This window comes from Rhipicephalus sanguineus, chromosome 2 (genome assembly GCF_013339695.2).
Source record: "Rhipicephalus sanguineus isolate Rsan-2018 chromosome 2, BIME_Rsan_1.4, whole genome shotgun sequence".
NCBI lineage: Eukaryota > Metazoa > Arthropoda > Arachnida > Ixodida > Ixodidae > Rhipicephalus > Rhipicephalus sanguineus.
The window spans coordinates 13,615,177-13,640,903 of NC_051177.1; the positions used below are offsets into that span (position 1 = coordinate 13,615,177).

Sequence of the window (25,727 nt, forward strand, 5' to 3'; positions counted from 1 at the left end):
TTCTTGCGGACCTACGAAGAGGTGGTGGCTCACCAGCCGGTTCGGTGCCAACAACTGGAGCACAATCACCATCACCATTCACTGGAGCACTATCACCATCACCATCCACTGGAGCACTATCACCATCACCATCCACTGGAGCACTATCACCATCACGATCATCATCATTAGGAGCAGGGTGCTGGTGAAGCTCAGAGGAGAGAGTCGGTCTGCCAGGCGTCGGTGGACTTCGCACGGTGTCGTGGGAGTGTCCTTTATCATTCCATATTAGCGCATGGTGCGGCCGGGCTTCCTTGGGAACTGCAGTCAATTGAGAGGCATTCCACGTGCGACCATCTTCCAGGCAGAAGGACCAGCGTCCTATTCGCTTGAGAATTTTCAAAGGAGGTCCAAAAGTGGGAGTGCCTTTCGGACCAGGGACTGGCTTCTTGACCCTCACGTACTTTCCAACTTGGAACTTGGGTACTCGGGCAGCTCTCCGTCGGTCAACATAATCCTTGCTTTTAAGCTGGCGCTCTTTCACCCTCTTCCGAAGTGAGGACATCTCCTGAGCGGGATCTGCGAAGAAGTTTGCAGTGGGATAGCCAATGACGTCCAAGGATGTCCTCATGTGCCGGCTATGTAGAAGCACTGCCGGAGAGAGTCCAGTGGTACTGTGAGGAGTGGCTCTGTAGATTCCCAAGTACTCTGTAACAGTATTTTTTATTGGGCGCTGCTCCAGTATTGCCAACTGAATGTATGATTTGAGGACACGGTTAAACCTTTCGACCTGTCCGTTGGCTTGGGGGTGATATACAGCCGAAAAGCTGTGCCTGATACCTCTGTCTTGAAGAAAGGACTCGAATTCTTGAGATGTAAACTGTGGTCCGTGATCCGAGACGAGTTCAACCGGATAGCCTTCCCGTGCAAATATCGACAAGAGGAAGTCAAGCACTGTACGGGAGGAGGCTTCACGACAGAAAGCTATTTCCGGCCACTTTGAGAAGTAATCGACTACAGAGATGACAAAACGACAGTCAGCTGATGCACGCTCAAATGGCCCAACAACATCAATAGCTATCTTGCTCCAAGGCCGGTCGGGAAGAGCTACTGGCTGCAGTGGAGTGGGGTAGCTCTTAACACTCTTGTCTGCAGCTTGGCAGGTTGCGCAGCTGTGGATAGCACTCTCAACCTGCTTGTCCAGACCTGGCCACCAGTACTTTTCGCGAAGACGTTGCTTTGTCTTCACTATTCCCGGGTGTGATTCATGGGCTAGTTGAACAAATGTAGCTGTGAGGTTGGCTGGAACTACAACGCGTTCTGAGCGCATCAACAGGCCGTCCACTACTGACAGTTCCTCTCGCACATCATAGTAAGGTCTTAGTTCAGGTGACAATGTTTTCTTGGTTGGCCATGTAGCCTGAACGCATTGTGGAACCTGCTGGAGCTTGCAATCCTCGGCTGTGGCAATACGGAGATCATTGATATGGACTGAAGACGTTACGATGGACACTATTTCTTCTTCAATCTTAAGGCCGTCTTCTGTGCCTGGGACAGGAAGCCGGGACAAAGCGTCTGCTACTTTGTTGTGTTCCCCATGCCGGAACTGTACAACGAAGTTGTAACGCAGCAACCGAGCAGTCCACCTTGCAATGCGAAGTGGTCGTTGTCCTGTGCTTTGTGTTGACAGCAAGGATACGAGGGCCTGGTGATCTGTTACTAAAGTGAATGATCGTCCCCAGAGGTAAATGTGCCATTTCTCGCATGCCCATAGGCAGGCCAGGGCCTCGCGTTCTCCTGTCGAGTACTTCCGTTCTGTCTCTGTTAAGGTTCGTGATGCGAATGCAACGGTTCGAATGGATGGACCGTCAACTTGTTGCAGTACTGCACCCAGGCCATATGCAGACGCGTCTGTGGCTACAATAACTGGGAGCGCTGGGTCGAACATTCGCAGAACTCTTCTCGATGCAAGAAGTTCCTTTACCTTTGTAAAGCTTTGTTCAGCAGCAAGATCCCATTCAAAATGAATGTCCTTACGAAGTAGCCTACGCATAGGTTCTACCTCTTCGGCAAGGTTGGGAATAAACTTGGCATAATACTCCACAAGACCAAGAAATGAACGCAGCATGCCTACATCTGTGGGGGTGGAAGCATGTACAATTGCGTCAACTTTTGCTTGAAGGGGTGCTATTCCTTCTGCGCTGACATGATGGCCAAGAAATGATAGCTCTGATGCATTAAAGATGCACTTATCATTGAGTTTGAGTCCAGCTTCGGAGATGCGCAGCAGAACTTGCTCCAGGTTTCTCACATGTTCTGACTCTGTCCTGCCGAAGATGATGATATCGTCTATGTAGCAGAGGACCCCCTTGCAACCATGCAGGATTGCAGTCATGAGTTGCTGAAATGCGGCTGGAGCAGACGCCAATCCGAAGCACACTCTTTTAAACCGGAAAAGGCCGTCGTGCGTAATGAAAGCCGTAAGGTCTCTGCTGTCCGGATGAAGGGTAACTTGGTAATATGCAGAGGCCAAGTCGAGCTTTGAGAAGTAACGTGCACCATTAAGAGAGTGCAGCAGCTCTTCCGTATGAGGCAGGGGAAAGCTATCAACTACAATTGCTTTGTTGGGCTCTCTGAGGTCAACGCATAGGCGGATGCTGTCATCTTTCTTGCGGACGACAACTATAGGAGAGATCCATTCAGAGGCGTTAGCCCTTTCATTACATCATCGGAGAGGAGCCGCTGAAGCTGGTCGCTAACTGGCTTGCACAGGGAAAGTGGGAGGCGTCTCAGCTTCTGCACCACTGGAGGGACTGACGGCTTCATTTTGACCTGATGCTGGACGCCTTTGGCCAGGCCAAGGCCCGGTGAAAACAAATGTGAAAACTTAGCCCATAACAGAGGTGGCATATCGAACTTCGGCGGGCTTGCAGGAACTGCGCCGCCCGTATGCGCAGATGTTGCTGTTTTCTGACTCATGGTCTCTGAAGCTTCGGCAGCCGTGCACAGGCAGCGTAGCTGCGCGCCCACAATGTGCAGTCCTAAAGCTTGCACCGCGTCCAGACCCAGAAGAGAAGTTCCTCCGGGGGTGACATGAATGGCTATCACGGCTGTTTCCCTTTTAAACGAGATGCTTGCTTTAAACTGGCCCAGTACGGGGATCTTCCGGCGTTGGAAGTCCAACAATGTAAGGGCAGAGCTGGTCAACTGAACCCCTTCAAACATGTTTCGAAATTCTTGTTCCCGTATAATTGACACAGCTGATCCCGTGTCGACCAAGAACTTAGCAACGCGCGGTTCTGAGCTCGAGGCGACTGGCGTGACTACGATATCAATGTAGACGCCCTTGCGCTTGTCTTCGTGAACAGTGAGTAGGCTAATGAGATCTGATGCATCTTGTTCAGGAACTACTTCTTGGATGTGAGTCGGGCGTTGTCCTCTGCGTGAGCTACGACACACTCGCATAAAGTGGCCACGGCGGCCGCATGCGAAGCAGGTTCTACCGCGAGCGGGGCATGCCGTCGGTTCACAGTGACGTGTGCCGCAATTACCACAAGCCTGCGTATTTTTGCTGTACTGAACATCGGCAGCGTTGGTATCTGAAGATGGCGAGCTCGTTTGACGAGCGTGCGGCAAGCTAGGGCGGCTCTGATAAAGGGGGCGTGCCTCATTGCTGTACCGGCGACTATCGCGCGTGTTTTGTTCGGAAGCGTCATACTGACGTGGATGTTGGCGTGTGATGCGCTCAACGGAATTAGAAAAAGCTTCCGACTGCAGCTGGGCTCGCTCGCTGAGTAGCGCAATTTCAACGGCACGGTCGAACGTCAACGTGTCACCTTCCAAGAGCAACCGTGATCGCAACTGCGGGGATGCAACTCCGGTAACGAACTGATCGCACATATTATCGTTGGCTTGCTCGGCGAAATTGCAAGAGGCTGCCAGTTCACGAAGCGCGAGGGCGAAGTCGGGGATGGACTCACCATGTAGCTGACGGCGCTCTCGGAAGTGATGTCGTTCTAGGCGAATGTTGCGCGCGCCGGTGAAATGTCGTTCCAGAATCTCGCGGGCCGCGTCGTATACGTCTGGGAGACTCGTCGCTGCTGCTTCTTGCTTGGAGGGCACGCCACGGTCTTTGACTTCACCGGTTGAGGTAGCGGCGGCGGCCAACGGCTCAGTCGTCGGTAGCTGGGGTGCGGTGGGCGTCGGTGGAAGCGCATCGAAAATACGTTGTCCTTCCGGGCCCAGGCAGTGCAACAGCAGGGCTCGACGGCGGGGCGCAGGCAGGTCGGCCGCTCCAGACGCGAGAAGAAAATTCTCGAAGAGGCGTATCCAGCGGGTCCATGGTATGGCTGGAGTGCCCGGGGCGGCGAGAAAGGGGGGCGGCGGCGAAAGCGCGGCGGAAGCCATCGCGGTGTGATCGAAAACCTCGTCGCCAGATTGTAGTGTCGGCAACACGGCGCGACTGAGGACAACGAACACACTCAACCCATGCCACACAAGAACTCCTTTATTCCGGTGACAGTCGTATTTATATATGTCAGAGTTGGCGCCATCTCTTGATGACAGTTGAACATAACTAAAGTCACCTAGTGTCGACCTTCGACACTACAGCAGCGTCAAGACGAGTGACGCAAAAAATAATCGTCCAGTGATGAGGTCAACATATGACGTCATCATGACGTCACAGACCTCCTAAATTTGTAACCTCATTATGACATCACCATAACGTGACATAACGTGATGTCACATGATGACGTATTCACACGACATGGTCCCTTTGCATTGCCTCCATGATCGGTGGTGGCGTTATCATGTGACGTCATCATGACGTCACAGATCACATAACGTGACATCACATGATCACATATTCAACGTCATGGTCGCTTTGCATTGCCTCCGTGATCGGTCACGAAGGCCGTGCAAAACTGCGTTAGGTGCAGAACGCTTTTGGAGGGGGGCGCGGGAGAATCAATACATCGACTGACAAGAAGATGGCTTTCGCCTTCTAGTCATCTTTGGCGAATGCAAAAGGGACCCTGTGAGTTTTTTAATTCAACGTATCTAAACAATGACTTGCGCATCTGCAGCCGATTTTGTGGATGCTGAGCACGGGACCGGAGATCAAGAGGTCGCACGGGAGGGTTCTGAGATGGTATCGCACGTGGTAAAAGGTAGCGCCTTTTCCATCCTGTGGCAGATAAGCATCATTTGCCGGCGGGAAGCGCGCGTGAGCCATCGTCTCAGTGAGCGCTGTCTGCTACTCACCAAACATCGCAGGCCCGACGCAGTAACAAAAGTCTTCGTCGCGGAAGTGCTTGTTGCACATAAGACTCGTAGCCGATGGCTACTTTCCGGTTCTTAGCTTTACAACCCATACTTCACGCAGTTTCTTGTCTTGCGGGTAGCAGTGCATGCTGACACTGGGCTCCGTTGCGTAAGCCCGGCACTGCGGCAGCGAGCGGTAGAGCCCCATGTTAGTCGCCTTTAGAGGCAGCCACTCTATTAAAATGGTTTCAATTGAGCAGAAAATGTGAGAAAACTTCCGTGTTTGAACAGACCGCAGCGCATGGGGTACTTGAAACTTGTTTTCAAAGCACGCGGCAGCGCTCCACAAGCAGCCGACGCGGCCGCTGAGACCATGTGATCCTGCGAAGCACGTCACGCCGACGGTGGCACCGGCGTTTCCAGTGGTGGGCCTCGAGGCCAATACAAGCCGTCTGCTAATGCCTGCCGAGATAGCGTGCACGCGCCCTTATAATCAAAGTTCACAGTTGCTGCTTCGGCGATGAACCTCCCCCCCTCTCATGCTCGTTCAAGACAGGTGGCACATTTTTTAGCAGCAATCGACGGCAGGCCTAACACACGGGGGGATTTTATCACATGCGCCCTCTGAGTGACGGAGATAGGCTGGATCGTTTGATCTCTGCTTCAGCCATGTTTGACGCCACCGCTCACGCGCTTTTAACCCCGGGGTAGAACATACGATGCACGAGGGATGTTATCGATTTGGACTTTATACAGAACATGATGGTGACGGCAAAAACCCATCTAGAGTGTCTACATAATTACTATCACCATAAAAGAACAGTATTTTCCGCCGAGCCAAAGTGGCAACGTCACCTGGATGTTGGTATACCCACAACCTCGCTGATCATGAGTACAAGATCACCCTTGTGCAGGCCAGGCGAAAGACAATTGTACCCCGACCGCCCTGCTGAAAGATAATCCTCGGCACTCTTGGCATCTAGTTCGTGGCAGCAAATCTACTACGATTCCCTTGCTCGATAGCAACGATGATGGTGTTCTTAGTCGCGACGGCTGCAATGTGATCAATGATGGTTTCCTTTTCTTGTTTTTCTGGCACAACAGCCTCTTCTATGCCAGCAATCATAGTCTCTGGCACAATGGATTTTATCTGTTTCGATTCGTTGTCTAGCTCTGCAGGTAATGATAACATCAAATAAAAAAAATAGTTTATTCCATTACACTCGCTGAACTCTTTTCACAGTCTTCTACATTGCCAGATAATTGGAAGGTGGTTCCACTTCACAAATCAGGTAACAACCGTTCTCCCCTAAATTACAGGCCAATATCCCTATACTATACCCCTATCCCAACCCTATAAACTATTCGAGCACATCATTTATTCAGACTTGGCATCTTTTCTTGAATCTAATTTGTTTTTGTTTCTTTTCCCCATGTCAACACAGTTTCAGGAACCACTTGTGAAAATCAGTTACTCTCTTTTACTAACGGTCTTTTTCGTGCTTTCGACAATAACTTGATTTACTAAAGATCCTTTTCGTGCTGTCAACAATAACTTGATAACCAACTGCATCTTCTTAGATAGCACTAAAGCCTTCGACACTGCTTCACGTACTCTCCTCCTCCTTAAAAAGAGCAATCTCAACATAGAACCTAATATCCTAGATTGTATTCAATGTTTTCTGACTACGGTACGTTCCTGCTAATGATTATGAATCTCCTACTGTCGCTGTTACTTCGGGCATAGCACAGGGATCGGTACTGGGCCCATTACTTTCCTTATTTATGTCAATGACTTACCAGTCCGTATTAACTCAACCATAAGCTTTTTAGTGATGACTTAAACGTGAGCACTGGACAGAATTCTGTCTGGTTGGGAAGGAGCTTATGGTTGAAACAGAGCGACACCAACCAATGTACTGATTAAAATGAAAACCTCCTTACTTAGCAAAAATTTTTAAAAACTGATGTTCTGGGTCCCAGTAGGGCTTTTCTTCAGGGGCAACTGGGGGACACCAGAAAACAGTGCTTATATAGTCTTCTTTTCTTTGGGCCGTGGGGTCATGCCTGACAGTATGCTTTATTGTGTGGATAATAATCCACAAGAAGTCTTTACTACTATGTACGCAATCCAACACTGATGCCATTTCTAACTGCTTTGATTCGTACCCTTCGTCCTGTTTTTTGCGATGTTTTTATCGCAGTAACATGTACCAACTGGCCCTTCAAGATACCCTTCTGCGACAAGTGGCTCATGAAACTTCAAAACGTAAGGTCATGAGAGTAATGCAGCACAACACAGCTAACGACAATTTTTCCTACATCCTTAATATAGCTCCACTTTAAACCCCATTACTAACTACCGCTATCTTTGCATACATATAAGTCGCAAACACTCTTGGGATATGCACATTGAACATGTAATTAATAATGATAATCACACGTTTCAATTTCAACACCATAATTTTTCATCCGTTTTTTCCAACTTAGAACATGAATTATACATAACACTCGTTAAGATTTAAATTAGAATATGCTTGTTCTATTTGGGATCCATCTAGCTTCGTATTAATCATAGCCCTTGAATTGTGCACCCCCTAATGTGCCCTGTAATTATTCCCACTATGCCAGCATTTCTTCAATGAAAGCTAATTTAGGACTACAAACAAGAAGTCATGCCGTATGTGGTTCCACTTAAAACCTTTCACAAAATACAGTCAACTGCGAAGAAAAAGAAGATGGCTTTTTCCTTGTAGCTGTCCTAGGAAAATGCATAAGCGACCCTTTGAATTTTTTTCACTATGGCAACCACTTACAAACACCGTCAAGCTATTGAAGGAAGCTAAATACAGAAGCTGTAAATTAAAACTGATGTATGAATGTGCACGTGAACCATAAATATGCATCAAAAGAAAATGGCGGACAATGCTGCCTCAACAAAAAATGTGCAAAGAGAGGACACACATTGCCTCTCTTTTCCCACTCAAACAAGGGTGGCCAGTTGGTATTCCGTAATTCAAATACAGTCTCCCTCTCCTCACCCTCTCGTGACAACAAATCCTGCTGGCGATTGTGTGTGGCTTGAAAAGTAAAGCCAGCTTCGAGTAAACTGGAACCAGTTCAGGGCCTTTTTGTGTCCACTGCTGGTAAGAGGGTGCTGGACTGCAAACAGCAAGGATGCACAGTACTGAACAACCACAGTGAAGACTACTGCCACCACTGAGGTGTTGCTTCAATACCACATGCTGTGAATGCTGTCCCCCAAGACACGAATTATAAAACAGGGAAGCAAAGATATGTAGTGGCTACTCACGCGCCAACTCTTCATTCTGGGTCACCATGAGGTGTCTGATTTCCTCAGAGCGCAATACTTCGGGTAGCTGCTCAACAAACTCCTGCAGCTTGCCATCTTCCTTGAGAAGTTCTTCTAGCTGGGAGTGGCTGCGAGAGGACAGAAGAGCATCTCAAGTGACCTGCAGACGTGACTGTCAGGTGCCACTGCAGGTCAATCCAATGAAAACTAGGCAGTCATAGCTAAGGCTACACTGCACTATGAGGCGGATGTGGGTTACAGTGATTCTCCTTTGGTGTAAAACATGTGTGCACATTTCTGAAAATGACCTAGTCATGCACCTAATCAGTTCCAAGCATGGTAACCACATGAATGAGCACTCACTGACTGTGGGTTGAGCATCTTCTATTCCTCACCAGTCTCTAGCACAACTGTTCAAACTGGCTGTACATATTTCATTTTGATTGGTGAGCAATGCCACAAGAACTGCTTATAGAATTTCTGCACAGTAACATCAGAAGACGCCACGACAATAATGGAACACTAAATAAAGGAAAGCACCTCGGATGGTTTCGAAATTTACACATATACCTCCATCACTGATTCTCCACCTAACTGTACCCACTGGACATCAGCGAACTTAGGTAAAGGCAAATGTGTTGATATAAACTCATGCTACTTTGTATCGTCTATGCATTCATTAAAAGAAAGTTTTCCAGATGCTTGAAGCTTAAGTAACGCACGAAGCAGCACATGCACAACTTCAGCAGTGGTGAAAAATCCTCGAACAGGGGGTGTTGACTCCAAAGCCGACGCCCCCTCTTCAAGCTTCCACCTGCCCCTGAACTTGTGCTCAGTGTTTAGAGGAGCAAGAACTGCCTGGAACAACAGTGGAGAACTTTGTATGGTATCTGCAGGAGATTCTCACAGGTCAGTACTAAGGATTGCACTCCTGAGGTTCCCCTACTTGCAAGTGTGCAAGCTTCCTCAGCGCCCATCACCCTTTTGCAACCTTACCTCAAACCTCAAAGTGACGAGGCATCGTTGGACAGGCAATGTCCCCAGAATGATTTCTCGTCACTTCAAGATCCTGAACTCCTATGGAGACTCATCACGTGTGTTGTCTTTTGACGAGCTGTGCTGTGCGTAAACATGGCACAGGGCAAAATCTTGTGCCAGCCTAGGTATTATGGTCAATATTGATGTATGTAGTCATTGTGTCTCCAAAGGTCTCATTTTGACAGTCAATCTTGCGGGCAATATGCTGCTGTATTTCAGTAAGAGGTACCCCAACTTAGTTGCAGAACGTCATCCAGAAGTGCAGTCGCACACTTAACACCACGAGGCGCCTCTCAAGTTCCAGCAATCGCCACAGCAAAATCCCGAGCAAGCACCCCCCCTTACGGTGAAAGATATTCGCACAAGATTTGGAGGGGGGCCCTAGTTCAGTCACGAACCAAAAATCAAGATGACGACTGAACAGCCTCTTAGAAGCATGCACACCTGTGCTTCCAATGAAGTGCTCTACTGAATACACACGCATTTACTGTTTTTACTGAACTGGAAGGAATCCTCGTGTGAAATTTTATGTTATGACAAGGGGGGAAAGACGTTCTTAAAATGTTCAGACAATCTGTGACAACTCGAAATGCAACCTCGAGGCACCACACTGTAAAAGTACTAAGAAATCGTGCACATATCTAAAGACTTTCAAAACTTGGGTTCCTACAAAAAGCTGCTGCAGGATTCTGTAGTGGAGAACACGTTGAAAAAAAAATGGCTGGAGGTGACACTTTCTTGGTCATTGGCGCATATTCCATATCTCCTGAAAAGGGGAAGGGGTGCTTGCTCAGGATTTTACAGTAACTGCGGTGTGTTCCACCACGAAGCAGACACAGTTATAGACTCCTCATTTATAATTTGTCAGTTGCCAAGGGGCACTCAGTGGAGCTATAAGTATTTCATGTATAAATTTAGCTAAAATAAATGACAAGCATAGCTAGCACATCGTTTTTCCAGTGATGTGATTGACTGAAGCCATTTTGGCACAGCTTCTGGAGCAGCTAAAACCTCACTTTAGAGCAGCATAACCCCCTTTTGGAGCTGTTACCCGTCACACATTTTTGAACGCAAATATTTATAGCTCTAAGCTGAAGCACTTGTACATGCATGCATATCTACTTAGAATATTCCTAAGAACGAAATTATGTCACGGCTCTTCATTTTTCTGCGGACAGTCCTAAGTTTCAGTCCCGTGACCTCGGGGCACCTAACACTTTCCGGGAATTCACTTCATATTTGTAAATAAATCTGGCATTCCCTGATGCTTTAGTTACAGTACTAGAACCACATGCTGTTTAAATTTCTCATGTGTTCTACCACAGCCTCCTATATTTTCTTTGCCTGCCGGATGAGCGCGAAACGCCCGTCATCTATGGCGGCGCCACTTACGTAGGGTTAGGGTCCTTGTACTTGGCCTTTGAGATTAGCAATCGCGGCGCTTGCTAATCTCGGAGGCCATGCCTTGTATTGAAGGGAAGCGACAATCGCCACCTGGCGCTACGGCAGCCATGCCACGGAGCAGTTCAGCCGCAGCAGACGACTGAAGTAGCAGACGATTTTTTTTAAAACCGCAGAAGCGATGAAACGACGTTGTGAATGTTTTACTGTTTTCCCTGAATTAATAATACAGTAAATTATATTGCGTTTACGCCTTTTTAAAACTTTTTAGGTTATTTTTGTTGCATATAAGATCCAAAAACGTAAAAACTTATTTGAAGACAACCCTACGTGAGTGGCGCCACCACCGCAGTTCCGACGACGGCCGCTTCCCACGTGACCGCCGATAATCCGGCAGGCAAGGGAAATCTAGGAGGCTGTGGTTCTACTTACTATCCAAAAGAACTATTCCGATACAGCAGAATAGTTCGCATAACTGTTTACCAGTATAAAGAACATTGCAATCCATTCCTTTTTGTGACATGTGCATAAATGCAATAAGCCTGAAACTTGAGCTAGTTGGTCGTACTTCATAATGGAACGGCAGCGCAACCACACACAGACTGAAGAAAGAAGGAACACAGGACACAGCGCTTTATGTGCATAAATGCACATAAAAAATATTTTCCTAATACCTTTTTCTGTCACTCTGTCTAATCAGCTGTGTTATGATCTTCTTACCTTAGCTTGAGGAGCTGAGGAAACTGGCAAGGTGACATTGAACTTTTCAAGTTACTTGAGCAGGAATTCTGTTCAGAAAGAAAAGAAAAACGCTTATCAGCATAAGTGAAAGAAGACCAGCAATGGGAGAAAGACCGTAGCAAAATGGCAGTTCAGTGATGGAAAGGTCAGCTCAAAAGACTTAGTAATCCACAAAGAAGAAAACAATAGTCCACATGGTGACAGCATCATTTCTGCAGAAATTTTGTAATTTACTTTAGATTTCTGTTTGTGCAATCGCCTCAGAGTTACAATAATCAAAGACTAGACGACAGTATGTTGCAAACTTTTATCAAAATTTCATCAACCTACTTGGAGAGTCTAGCTTGCAGCTACTGAGAAAGTTGCCAACAGCTCAAAGCGTGCTCAGTCAGTGGTGATATCAAGCTCTGTCACCTCTGTTGGGGAACTCTGTGCCAGACATGTGGTGTCTCCGAGCAACAACATTCTCTAGTGCTAAGCATCACCGGTCTTCACCAGGTTGTCATCAACCCCGAACTAACTAGGCCACCAAACCCGATTTAATGCAGTTTTAAAAAAGCGGTGACTTCTTTTTAATCTTGGCACGATGGGTTTTCGCTTGAGCGACTGCTCTAACGCTATTGCATTAAACATCTCTAAGCGTCTAGTCATGGCCCTAGCTTTATTTTGATGAGGCTTGGCGGTCGGTAGCACGCACCAAATGGCCCTAGGGGCAGTGGTAGTTGCCTTTGTTAGTTCATGGTTTATGTTACAGCACTCATCATCTCCTCGATTTGCTTACATAATCACCACACTTGCTCGTCGCATTTTTGAATATGTATTAGTAGGCTGTCATAGCTACACGTGACCTGGCCTGCATTGCCTGCACATGGAGGCCACCATGGGCGACATGGGACACTCAATGTCAGGGGTGCCATCGCGGGTTTTTCACATGCACCGGCCTGGGTTGGCAGCAAAAACAATGCCGTGGGAGCTTACATTACAGTTTCAGACATCAAAGGAAAAAAAAACTTTCTCAATGTTATGAACTTCCCAATCTAATGAAATAATTCGAGCGTGGACATCAAATTGAGTTTCAACTGTACTGCTTAAAGTCTTTGAAGAAACACCCGGTGTACTGTTGCCTGTGTATGTAAACACTGTTGCCCGTGGACACCAATGTGTTGCACTGGTGCCAAATCAATGGAAATCCAGCAAAAATCGTTGTATCCCCAAAAGTGCCCGATAAAGAATCCTGGCAAATATGAATCTGGTGAGACCAAATCCTTACATGAAAACTGCTGGGTGTTATTGAAACCAGCATGTCTGAATGATTGGTTGTATTTTTGGGTGACCACTTTTGGCGACACAATACAAGCCCCACTGTAATACAGTTGAACCCGTTTATAACGAACTCGAAAGTGTTGCGAAAAGTGGTAGTTATATCAGTAGTTAGTTGTATATGGACTCGCCCTTAAAAACGAGCACTTCGCGGCGAAGAAGATTTTTTTTTCTGTGCACTTTTATTAAAGTGCTAACAACCCCTGCGGTGACAAGCTAAGCCTTTTCGCGTCGTGAAGCGACGCCCGCTGCGTGCTCACGAGTGAATTAACCGCCTCTGCAATGAACTGACACCCTTTCACCGAAGCATGGTACCGCCACGTGGAGCCAATCATCCCTAGCTAGTTGCATGCAGCACGTCTCCTACTCAGCTCATGGAGTCACTGCTGGACCGCTTGCTGCATACCGAATGCGCGCATTTGTACGTTCTTCGTGCCTTCTTCACTCCGGACCGTGCACGGGTGTGGCGAGTAGCCTGTTCGTTCAACGCGGCGAAGACAAGCATTTTCCAAGCAATGCACACTCTACATCTCCGCGATGGCTTGCGGCCCTGCACGATGATGCACATGCGCACTTGGGTTGTCGCCTAATCAAACATGCAGTATAAGCTCGCTGTCAGTGCATCGGCATTTCTCGGTGCCCGCGCCACTCAACAACAACGAGCTACTTTCGTTTCTACAAAGCGACGCACACTTCAAAGCGGTGTCGCACGACGTGGCGGCGAACTTGCGAACGGCAGCATGGTGCGCTCATACCGCCGTCAATTCGCACAGTGCATGCCACACATGCAGCCGAGCAGATATCCGCAGATGACTGTGATAAGGTTGTCATAATGGCACATTCATCGAAGGGGCTGCCACCTCACCTTCACTCTTTTCTGATGGTTATCCACGAAGGCATTGCCGCAACCGCGCGGAATTCGTAATCACCGATCGACTGGTCCCTGCCGTTACCGAAAAGACGGATGGCCTTTGCGGCACATTGTGGCGTCGACGAGTTTAGGGACGCAGTGAACCTTTATGCGATGAAAACTTATCGCAGTTATCACTTCTTGCATTTATGCCTTTTTGCGTTCCAAGGCATCGTTTGGTTCATCGTAGGCGGTCGTAGCTGCAGAGAATGGCGTCAGGAAAGGTTACCGTGTGAAAGCTGACCGCAAGGCTTCATGCTGCCTCTTGTTTTTTCTTCCTCACTGCCATTCTGCCACTGAAGAAACGCCTGGAAAGTGAGCAACCTCGCTTGCAGCGTCCAAAATCTGCGTGCGGTGCTCGCCGATCTGGGATATCTGAGTCGCGAGTAAACTGGAGCGGGGCATATTTTTACCGCGACCATGTCTGAAGTGTTCGCTGTAAAAGAAGGAGGCTTTGAAAAATGTTCGCTATATGTGGACGCAGCTTCAATGGTTAGCATAGGAAAATCGTAAGTGCACCCAAATATGGTCGTTATAACCGATAGATCGTTATATGTGGGATCATTATAAGTGGGTTTGACTGCACCTGTGTCACACAGGCATTTCAAGGGCCTTCCAACCGATAGTCTATTGACTCAATGGTCAAGCACGAGCTGCTACGTTGGACGATTCGAAGACCATCAAGTCAACAGAGCACCCCAGAAATCAAAACTTTCATAGCCATTGAGTGACGGAAGCGGAAACAGCGCAAACATGCTTTCTCATTTACAGCTTAGGATTAGAAAAAAAAAAAAATCTAACAAGTATGCTTTAAAAGCAATATATTTTAATGTTGGGCGATTCCCCGTAAGGTCAAACAAACGATGGCTGGTCAACTTCTTAAATTTATTTCAAAATTTTATATATTATTGCCTGATGAGTGGAAAGAAGAGATCCGCAATTTGTTTTGCTGCCAAAAATTTTTTCGAAGCACAGGGAATCAATAATGACGAAGAGGTGGAGTGGAGCGCCCATCCGCTCTGCTGTTTTGGCCAACTTTCATTATGAAATGCACAATATATATAAAAGTTAAGTAGCTGAAATTTCTCTAGCTAAATATATGCATGTTTTTGCTTCTGCTCAGACATTTTTAGTTTTTATGTATCGTGTACATGTTTTTAAAAAAAACCTCAAAATTGGCACATAAAACGTTATTTTCTTTACTTTGAAGGTCTTTATCTAAAAAAAAAAGCCTCGTAGCAGAGCGACAAAAATTCCGCATTACGTTCTTCATATACTTATCTGCCAAACTGCCGAATCTTATATTTATATAACTCTTCAGTAAAGAGGTAAGATCGGGCTAAGTTCAAGAAAACACCGAACAATGGAAACTTCTGACAACAATTAAAAAAAACCTATTTTTAATATTTCTTAAACTTTGTCCACATGTTCTCCTCCACATTAGCTTTCACAATCATTAAAAACCTACGGCATAATTTCGTTGCACTAATATATACGGCCCCTCCAATGAGACCCTTAGGCAAGGCGCAGCGTACCATGCAGGTCTGAAGATCCGACGCTTCCATGCTTAAGAAATAAGCTTCTTATTCAAATTTTTTGCTAGTGTGGATGGCAGGAGAGTGAGGAGTTGACAGCATTCCCGGGGTCCCGTCGTTGCTGCATGAACTTGCCAAAAGCTTTCGGTCCAATGCGCTCAGAACCAGCACTTTCCTTCAGCTGAATTTCCCGATGCATCACCTTAACTTTACACCCGCCGTATCTCGCAGTGAACATTTTCAGCTACCACCTTTTGCACCTCAGTTTGTTTTCTCTTGATGTCGGCTGGCCTGAACTGACTTCAGTGCCAGGAGGTTTCAAAGAGAACACGCCAGTAGTCGCAGTGATCGGGTTCACGACATCGATTTCTTCTTCGGGGGCATAAGAATGTCATCGTTCAACTGCGTGTTCTGTGGAGGTCTTTCACTGCATTGGTAGCAGAAGCACGCGTAACACAAGTAGTCAGTCTCACTGACAGTCACTGATCTTTCGGGTGTTAAACGTTCCTTCAAAGCATTGATGTCTAGGTCGGTAACTCTGTGAAATTTTGGCTTCTTTGCAATAATTAAGCTTCTTGTGCTTCGAAAGGTAGTCTCCACAATACACTTATTCAGAGCTATACTTTCTCCCCATGAGATGCACAGGAGGAGTAGAGTAAGAGCAAAGCGCAAGCACTATCGGCGTCGAATGAAGTGTGAACAGCGGACTGAACGCGCGGCCAGTTCAGGCCATCTGCTGCAGACATCTAAGATAGGCAAGCGCATCCGGTTACCAATAGTTTTGCTTTTCTTTCCTTTGACATTCCATATTTTGCTTTGCCACTGGAGCGCCACGTTCATGCTTTCCACTGATCGCAACTGGCACAGCGCAGTTAATCTGGCAGCAGCGTGCATGAAGCGAGCGCTCATAGCGCTCACCTACCACCACTGTCAGTACCGACAGATGGGACAGCATGGGTTCGCCATGAACGCGCCGCATCCACAGCGGGGTGAACAACCACACGACATCGGCGACTAACTCGCAGGAGTGCAATGGACACCTCGACAACCTTCCCGTTCGCCGTCGCCAGGCCACTATGTCTCACCGCAGTGCCGCCAGAATACTCGCCCAACCAGGGACCAGTCGCCTAGCCTGCATCCGGAAATCTAAGGGCACCAACCGATGGAGGTTCGGTTGCTGTACGACGAAACATCGAAGATCCTCCGCCACCGACGCCGCAACGAAATCGAAAGAACACGCCGCAAGCCGAATGGAGCCCTGACGTTGAAAGTTCGTGGTCCAAAGAAGACCTGACAATGCAACGTGGAAGCAGCGGAGCAAACCGACATAGCCGTGATCTGACGCCGCGACCTAACCGGAATGCAAGGCGACGGACTAGCGACCTCGATGTACTATACGACGGCCACAACGTCACTGCTCTCGTCGACACTGGAGCCGACTATTCTGTCATCAGTGGACCGATCACCACAAAGTTGAAGAAAGTTGGGACTGCTTGGCCCCGAAATCCGGACCGCTGGAGGTCATCTAACAACATCAGCTGGAGTCTGCCACCTCAAGAATCGCCATCAATAACCGGACTTATCCTGCAAGCTTTCTAACCACACAACATTGCTCCAGGGATGTGATACTCGGGATGGAATTCCTAAGTCACCACAGTGCCGTCATCGATCTGAGGTCTGAGTCAATAACACTAACCTCAGAAAAAGCGCCGCCGCCGCACACAACAGCAGGAAACCCTGCATTGAATGTGATAGAATGTGATTCCATGCCGCATCGGCGGCATGGAAGTGCCCACTCCAAATACTCGACGAGTGCACCACGATGTTGCATTTAAAAGAAAACTTATTACATGTGCAGAGACGGACGGAAATCGGGCCACATCGCGGTCGTTCGGAGTTGCCAAAACGTGCGTGCGAGACTGGCACAAACAGAAGCAGAAGATTGTTTTACAGCAAAGCTTCACGAAAAAGTTTCAGTGGACAAAAGCAGGGCCGGTTTGCCAAAATCGAAGAGCGCTGACAGCGACAAGGAGTTGTCCAACAGCGACGAAGACTGATCCATTACGCGACTCATGTCGCCGCCGTAGTGGTGACAGTTTCAGCGGCAAAGCCCGCCGTTTGAACTTTGTGTTTTCTTTTTTTGACACTTTAGTTCATTAAAACCCAAATACTTGTTTTTCTGAATGTGCGAAGGTGGACTCCTACGGACTTCTTTTCATTTCTCTCACGAAAAATGGGTGTGCGTTAGAATCGATGTTGTACTTTTTTTTTTGGTCGCGAAAAACGGGTGCGCGTTACAATCGAGGGCGTGGTAGAATCGAGTGAATAAGATATTCAGTATTTTAACTGTTCTTGAATAGTTGTAATGCACGAGATTGCATTTGTAGCGCGTGATATGTTTGTTTAGTTCCCGTTGTGTTAACACCATCTGAGTTATACTGTGAAGTTGTAACTGGTACCAGCCGAGTATGCATGTGTTTGTGATGTTTGTACTGCCTTAAGTGAGAATATATTTCGTGTGTGTTATCGACTCTCAGCTCTGACTCGGTCTTTGGACCACAACTGGCGCTTGCTGGCGCACTAAAAGGGCGAATTCTAAACTGTCCGCGCTTTCGTGGTGCGTTTCGGGGGGCCGATACGTCCGCCCTTGGAATCCGCTCAGCGATTGCCATCCCCATTAACGGGATTAGTGACAACGCGAATAGCCTAGATTATTCCACAGCTTGCGCGACCACCAGTGATAAGGCTGGAAAGTTTGATGCAGGATGTATAAAAGACGGTGCGTCCCAGCCATGATCAGTTTTTTGACGGACGACGCTCTGTTCGCCGCTATCAATGTACAGCGTGTATTTCTGTAGTTTGACTTTCAGTTTCCTGGTCACAAGTTCTGCGAAACAGAGAGTTTCATCTTGGACACGCCGACTGCTGCCTTTGTCAACCTGACGACCCCGTGACAATATCAAGCACCATCAAAAAAATGCACATTGGTAAGACACATAGCGGTTGTCCGGGCTGTTGTTGACAAACAATGTGGCTGCTACAATGTGTTTCTGACACATGCAGTTGCTTTAGGTGATTGGCTGCTTTTGTAAGTGCACTGTGGCCATATTTTAAAGTGGGGCATTAAGTGTTTTTCAGACATGTTAGTGTTACACGGCTACATGCATTGTGGAGGTAGGTTAACTAGAAGCTTAACCTACGAGCGTGACTGGGAAGGGATGTAACGTAGCTCCACCGCTGTCGTGCACAAAGACACTACGGCCAGGTTTGTCAACTCTCCAACACGGTGCAGAAAAGGCACTCGAGGCAGGTGGTAACAAACATGGGTTTATTAACCCAAGATGCAGCATTGCGACAATAATGAGATCCCGGGCCATACAGGGTAACTCCGCAAGACCGATCGAGAACACTTGCCGGCGGCGCTACGACTACCACATAAAGGGAGCATTCGAGCACACGGACGAGAAGCCGCCTGCTAAAGCAATACGTGGACCTCTCGTGGAGGCCTGAGAGCATCTCTCAGTGGGGACCAAGCGCCAGACAGAAGCGGGCTCAGGTGGAGAAGGGGGCTGCCACTGGTGGCCAATGAGGAGAGGCGTGGCACAGTGACGTATGCTAGCGTGCCGTGCAACGTGCAGCACCCAGACACCTGAACGCTGGGGAGAGAGAAACCTGGCTTGCGCCAGACAATAAGGCCTGGCATCGTAGCCCAGGCCACCATGTTGCCATTTAATGGTGGTTCTTGGCGATCAAGTCGCGCGGGGCCAGCACATCGCGCTAGCTGGGAAACGAGGCGCCAAAGGGAAGGCGTTCTTGATTCCCACAGTATAAATATTTTGAAACTTAGATCGATGATGTCTCGTTGTTGAGGAATGTGAAATGCATTCAATCTTGTGCTATTTGCTTGGGATGCCAAAACATGTTATTGTGCAAGTACATCATTGTTTTAAGGTTTTGTTATGGTGGGGTTCAACTGCAGCACAAGAATACTCATTAAAGAGATACTGAACAAAAATAGAAAGAAAATGACGAAAACATTGAAATTCCACTCGGAAGACGCGACTGTTGCAATAAATGGAGTTTATTTCACACATTTTTAAACAGTTGGCTGTATTTTTGGACGACTGTCAGACGGTGGCTGTACTCAAGCGTGCGCGAGGCTGCGCATCGACGACCGTTGACGCCAATCTTCCCCGCGGCAAATGCAGGGTGCGCGCTTTCCTGCCCTGCTGCATCCCTTTCTCCACCTCTCCCTTACATCCCACTCTCCCTCTTTCACAAAGGTGCTGAGACATGCCCCACTCTGGAGCACTGTTTGCTGCTGGTGGCATTCATACTGGTTATAGGAACCGTAGTGGGAGCTGAGCAGCTCGAGAGATGCAGGCGGCGGCTGGCAAAGTGGATACGCCTATTTCCGAGGACACTTAATGTCACCAAATGTCATGGCCTCTAGTTTGTGGCGCAGCTGCTAAACACGGCAGTTTGTGAAAAATGCAATAAATTCATTATTTTCCGCTAGTTTGTGCTTGAAATGAAGGGTGTGTCTACCGATTTCAGCATCCAATCTTTCAATTTTGCTGAAAATCTCGGTGGCAAAAATTTGGTTTAGTACCCCTTTAAAATTAAGCATGACCAACCAATTTACATTACCTACTTTGATTCCAAGTGCTAATCACAATGTTTTCTGCCAGAAATATTTTAGACAGATTCAAACATGAGCTCTTTGAACACTAGCAGGGGTGCAACAGCCGAAATAGAATTTGGAGCAATTTTTGGAGCAGCAAAATGTTGCCTTTGGAGCATGAAAATATAATTTTGGAGCAGGTCACGAAAAAAAAAAATCCGTTTTCTAGCAAAAAATCCCAAATTTGGACCAGTATAACAAAGAAGGCTTACTTTTAGAAAAGAAAACAAGAATATCTATAAACCATTCAACATCGGCTAGCTCGTGCTCGTGCACAGTGCACGGGAGCACTGTTATTTCAATAAAAGCAGTGTGTTGAGCCACCCCACAGTGCGAACAATGACTAAGTACACATTAGCATTTGCAGAGTCTGTCAAATATTTCGATAGGCACTGCGAATGCTAATGGGGACCTGCGAACATGGCAACCTCAAAATTCGGGAGGTTCCTAAAGCAGGAGCAAGTGGGGGTGGAGAAAAAAGAAAACTGGCGTACGTTTTGTCTGTTTGTTTTTCAAGGCCGCAGAAACGGCATACACAGCAGCTCCAAATAATTTCCAATTTTTTAGATGCCAGTGATCATACTAGTACTTGTAATTAAACCGTGCGTGCACATATGAGCAATTAAGGAACAAAATATGCTGTGTCCCTGACAGCTAGTACTAATAGCCCCTTCTAAATCCCAGTACGCTTTTTCCGCAGGACACTAGTGTACTGCAGCAAAAGTGCCCTAAAAAGCGTTCTGGGCGCAATAAAAACAAACATCAGGAAACTTGAGAACCACTGTCCTTTTTTATTGCGATAGCAATTATATGGACACTCTTGACAGGTTTTTGCTGTCATGTCCCGTATAAACTCTAAATTGATAACATCCCCCCGTGAATAGTATGTTCTACCGCGGGTATAAGCACGCGAGTGCGGGCGACAAACGCGGCCGAAGCAGAGATCAAACGAGCCGGCCCATCTCCGTCGCTCGGAGGGCACATGCGATAACACCATTCCGCTCAGGAGGCCTGCCATCGAAGCAGAAAGGAAACGCCCTGCCCATCTTGAATGAGCATGAAAAGGCGCAAGGGGGGGGGGGAGGTGTCGCTCGAGCAGCAACTTTGAATTTTGATTGTAAGGGCATGGTCGCGATCGCTGGCACGCGCGCTATCTCGGCAGCCATCAGCGGGCGACTAGTACAGTAAAACCTCAGTGATACGATCCCGGCTCGTACGAATTTCGGGGTGATACGAATTTTTCTGCGGTCTCGGCCAAGGCCCATTAGCCTGCATTGTATTGAAGTACGGTTGTTGCGAACCGATTTGCACGCCGCGACGTTTCATACGAACGTACACTAGCGCACAGGTACGAATAGGTGCTGCCCGCGCTGTCGTGGAAGACGCGGCAGTCACACGCGGGCACGGGCATACGTGCTGCGCGACCATCAACAGTGCATCGTTGCCTCCGAGATAGTGCGCGCGAATCTTGGAGGCCTTTAGGCGCCTTCGCGTTTAGATTACAGATGACGTTGACGTCACGCTTTATTTTTTCTGACGCGTTGACGCGTGCTCCTGTGCTCGAGGCAGCAGCGTCTTTGCACTGTGTTAACACGTGCCTGCCACGTCGATGCAAGCCATGTCCCCGTAACCAGACATTCTATGAAACAAGACTGAAACTTGGGCTGCGGGTCCATCATGAAGTCCCATTAAAGGTGGACGAAGACCCCAAAAGATGAAGCGGACGGTCTTGGCGAAGGATCTTGGCCTCTATCTATCGTGTGCAAAGCGCTTCTTAAGTCACTTTCGCCGCAGTACTCTGGTGTCATGCAGAAAAGCGTAGTGAGATTAGGAAGGGGCTACTGGCGGTCACGGGGCACAACACATCTGGTTCATTAATTACACACGCGCGCATGCACCGTACATTTACGAGTACAAGTATGATCGCTGACGTCTAAAAACTTTACTGGCAATCATTCAGAGCTGTCGATGACATCGCTGCGACCCTGAGAAACACTAAATCGAAATGCATGCCAACTTTCTTTTGTCGCATACTAATTTTCCATGTTTTCTGGTGATACGAATTTCGGATCATACGAATATTTTGGGTTACCCCGCGAGATTCGTATCACCGAGGTTTTACTGTATACCATGCTACATGCAGCGCTCTCAATGCGAAGACGCTGTGCAGAAAGAGCATCTTTCCCTGGAGCGGCCGTAGTCTTTCACACCAACGTTTTGTATAGTTACGCGTGATCGGATACCAAAGCCAGCCTCGCTTCGTATAAAATCACAATTTGTTGCTATCACATTCATTGCTTCGTCCTTGCGGTGAAACTGTGACTTTTTTTCTTTTGTTTCACAGGGGGGGGGGGGTTAGGGTCTGCGCGTCTGTATTGGATGATGCCCGCACTGCAGGTGACCAACGCGGCCTCCATTTCTCGCTAAAATTTGCGCAACTGAGAAAATTTTAAGGCTGGTCAGGCATTTTGGCACAGCGTGGCGCAATTTCAACAAATTTCACGGTTTTGGCTCAGCTTGGCACAAAAATAAGGAATTGTATTCGCAACTTCCAGGTACCGTGGCGCCGCCGAGCGGTAGCCGCCGGAAGCTCTGTTGAGATTATTGAAATGCTGGACCCGCTTGAGTCAGCGAATGTTGCCACTTGTTTTGTCTCGTTTGGGGTTGTTTTGCGACGGTGTGCACGGTCTCGATACGTGACATTTTCGATTCCTCAATGTGAACGGAAAATAAAAGAAAAAGGCAACTGATTTTACTGTGGGCCTCGGTTCTCACAGCGTACAGCGGGAGGCAAAGCAAAAGCCTCCCCTTCAGATTAGCGCCTCGAAAAGCCGTGACTGGTTAAGCGGGTTAAACTTCGCAAGTAAATAACCAAGGCCCATGAATGTATGCAGAATCCCATTTTGTGTCCGAGTATATGTCTACTATCTCATATCACCTTTCTCGCGCTTCGTTCCTCCGCTCGACACAGTCGCTGTGCAGACAGTACCAGAACTGATAAGGAATGCGTTCCGCCTCTAGAATATAATGAAAAGTCCGCTTTCAAAGCGTCCATTGCATCATTCCACGTCTGATGTGGCTGTGAAGTGCCTCCGTGACCTTCACATCTCCAGCTCTTTTTGTTCTGTATTACTTGCTGATGGCGCTGTTTTTTCGTTTCTATCCCGCACGATGTTACTTATTGCACTTCGCATAAACACCGAAAGCGTAGGATGATAACAGAAATGTCCCTTCTTAAACGTGAAAATTGCGTCTTGCGCTGGTTTCATTCGCTGCTTGTCGACCCATTGTGGCATTCCGCTGGTTTTTTTTTTCTCTTTTTTACCAAGAAAGCGCAATAAAATCGTATTTCCGATAATCGTACATGCCTCAAGTGGTTCTTGTGCTTCGGTCTCGAAGGGCAACACATTTTTTTTTTTCGTTTACTTCGTGCTTTGAAGGGAGCTGAGCTAGCTACGCGGCAGAATGCAATGCAAGCAAAAATGAGATAAAGCATGTCTCCAAGAATGTCTGATATTACTGAGACATCTTTACTGAGTCTCCTACTACCATATCGTGCTAACAGCACAGCAAGGGTTGCAACGCGCGATTAAGCGCCGCAAGCAACGCGACTAGTGTGTTTGCTTTATTTACAGTTGTGCGCATATTTATCTTCCTAATGAGGTTCCAATAACGTACCCGACATTCGTTTACTTATTATAACATGTCACCGCAACCCTGCTTTCACTAAAACATAAATCGGAGTCCAGCCGAAGCGCAAAGAACTGAACTCTTCGCCAAACATGTACGTTCCTAAATCGTCTGCAGCGGGCCGATAATCTCAACGACAGCCATGTTGGATGTACAGTCGCGCCACCTATAGGCCGTGAAAGTTGCGAATTAAATTGGTGCAATTAGTGCAGCTGTTGCACCCCTGCGCTAGCCAACACTAAGACTAATTGTTGGCACACAGAGCTCGCCCTGTTTTACCTTTGTTGTCTGTGTTTTATTAGCATTGTGTTCTTTGATAGACAAATGTTCCAGAACTGCCCAAGCAACTGTAAATGTAAAAGCAAAACTCAATGCACTTGAAGTGCTCCAGTATTTGGGTTAGACGATTCAAAGGAATTTCTCTTCTTTACTACTCAATTCCCAAAAGTTACATCTTGAAGTGTCCTTTGTCCAATGATGCATTCTGCAATGGTACAGGGTTGTCCGCACCTGGAATGAACACGACTCAGTGCAGTTGCACTTTGCAGAGCGCCAGTGCGTTCGGCGCCACTTTGCTTCGATGCATGGCCACGTCAGATGCAGTGGTGCTCTGCAGAGTGCAGCCGCACTGAGTCGTATTCATTCCAAGAGCGGACAACCCCATTTTTGTGGTGTCTGTGATGTGGCAAACTGGAAGTCTCAACTCAACCAGCCAAAGAAGCGTTAACCACTGGGCTAGCTGGGGCGACATGTCTAGGATCAAGAGCCAAAAACTTAGCCATGAAAAATTACACAGACAAAAGTGACAAGGAACAGCCAGCCAACTAAAGAATGCTGTCACCATATGTTGTCATGCTTTAAAAAAAAACACACAACACACAAGTAAAAGAAAGGAAATCTGGGCTAGTTGGTTATAGTTCATTTTTGATCAGCTTACAGCGCAAGAAAACGGCGCTCGTGTCGTCACATCCTTGGTCTGCGTCCTCGTCTTTTCTTGCGCTGTAAGCTGATCAAAAATGAACACAAGTAAAAGTGCTCGACAAGGACAAATGAAGTGCCTTTGTCGATTGTCCTGCCATGTTACTTGTTGCTGGGTGGTGCGAGGGCTAGCAATCTGACAGCAAAATGTAGAGGACCATTTTGTCTCACCAAAGTTGCAGGAGGAATTTTCGGCTCTCCAAAACCCGAGGTTAGCAGTGTGGGCAATGTCCTGAAAATATGAAATCAGGTTGCAGCCACTACAGCACTAACACAACAGCTTGGCTTTAAGAAGCGGTGTTGTTAAAGGGACCCTGAAATGGTTTTGACGATTGTGTACAAACACATTGAGCTGGTAAAGGAAGTCCTAAGGATCATATGCAAACCAATTTAAGTTTGCAGTGTCAAGTGTGCAATTTGTTACAACACTAAACAAGCGAATCGCTACAGATCGCAGTGGCTCAGCCGAACGGGTTTCCTATTTCCTGCTTCCATTCTACGTAGCATTGTTCCATGTCACATAGCATCAGCGACCAATCTGATCGGATATGTCCAGCCTACCTGAACCTCCGGCGGACAGCAAGCGTCGTCTGCCTGTGTTACAACGTGCTCCGTGTTGACGTGAGCAGTGTGACTGTGTTTATCTTGTGATTTCCTTTCTTGGACGCCATGAATTGCCTTAGCTGTGTTGTGTGCTGCAAATCTAGTAATTCGTCACTTGCAAAGCTGCGACATCGTGTAAGGCAAATGGTGAGCAGAGTCGCGTCAGCTCGTCGGTGTAATGAGCGTACGGCTCTCGCTATCCAATCAACGCCAGGCCACGTGTCTGAGGCTGCAACTCCATCCCTGAATACACAACCACACTGCCCAAGT

The 25,727-nt window shown here is 47.5% G+C and overlaps 1 protein-coding gene across 2 annotated transcripts in view; it reads right to left on the reverse strand.

The window, feature by feature from the left end:
* The window catches only part of LOC119382431 (vacuolar protein sorting-associated protein 37A), a 55,162-nt gene that overhangs the window by 21,974 nt on the left and 7,461 nt on the right, over nucleotides 1–25,727 (reverse strand). For both annotated transcript variants that reach the window (XM_037650129.2, XM_037650130.2), the window contains exons 5-7: nucleotides 25,026–25,086; nucleotides 11,717–11,784; nucleotides 8,558–8,685 (exon numbers count right to left, since the gene is read on the reverse strand). In XM_037650129.2, coding sequence (XP_037506057.1) covers nucleotides 8,558–8,685; nucleotides 11,717–11,784; nucleotides 25,026–25,086 — 257 coding nt within the window. The remainder of the gene's footprint in view (nucleotides 1–8,557; nucleotides 8,686–11,716; nucleotides 11,785–25,025; nucleotides 25,087–25,727) is intronic.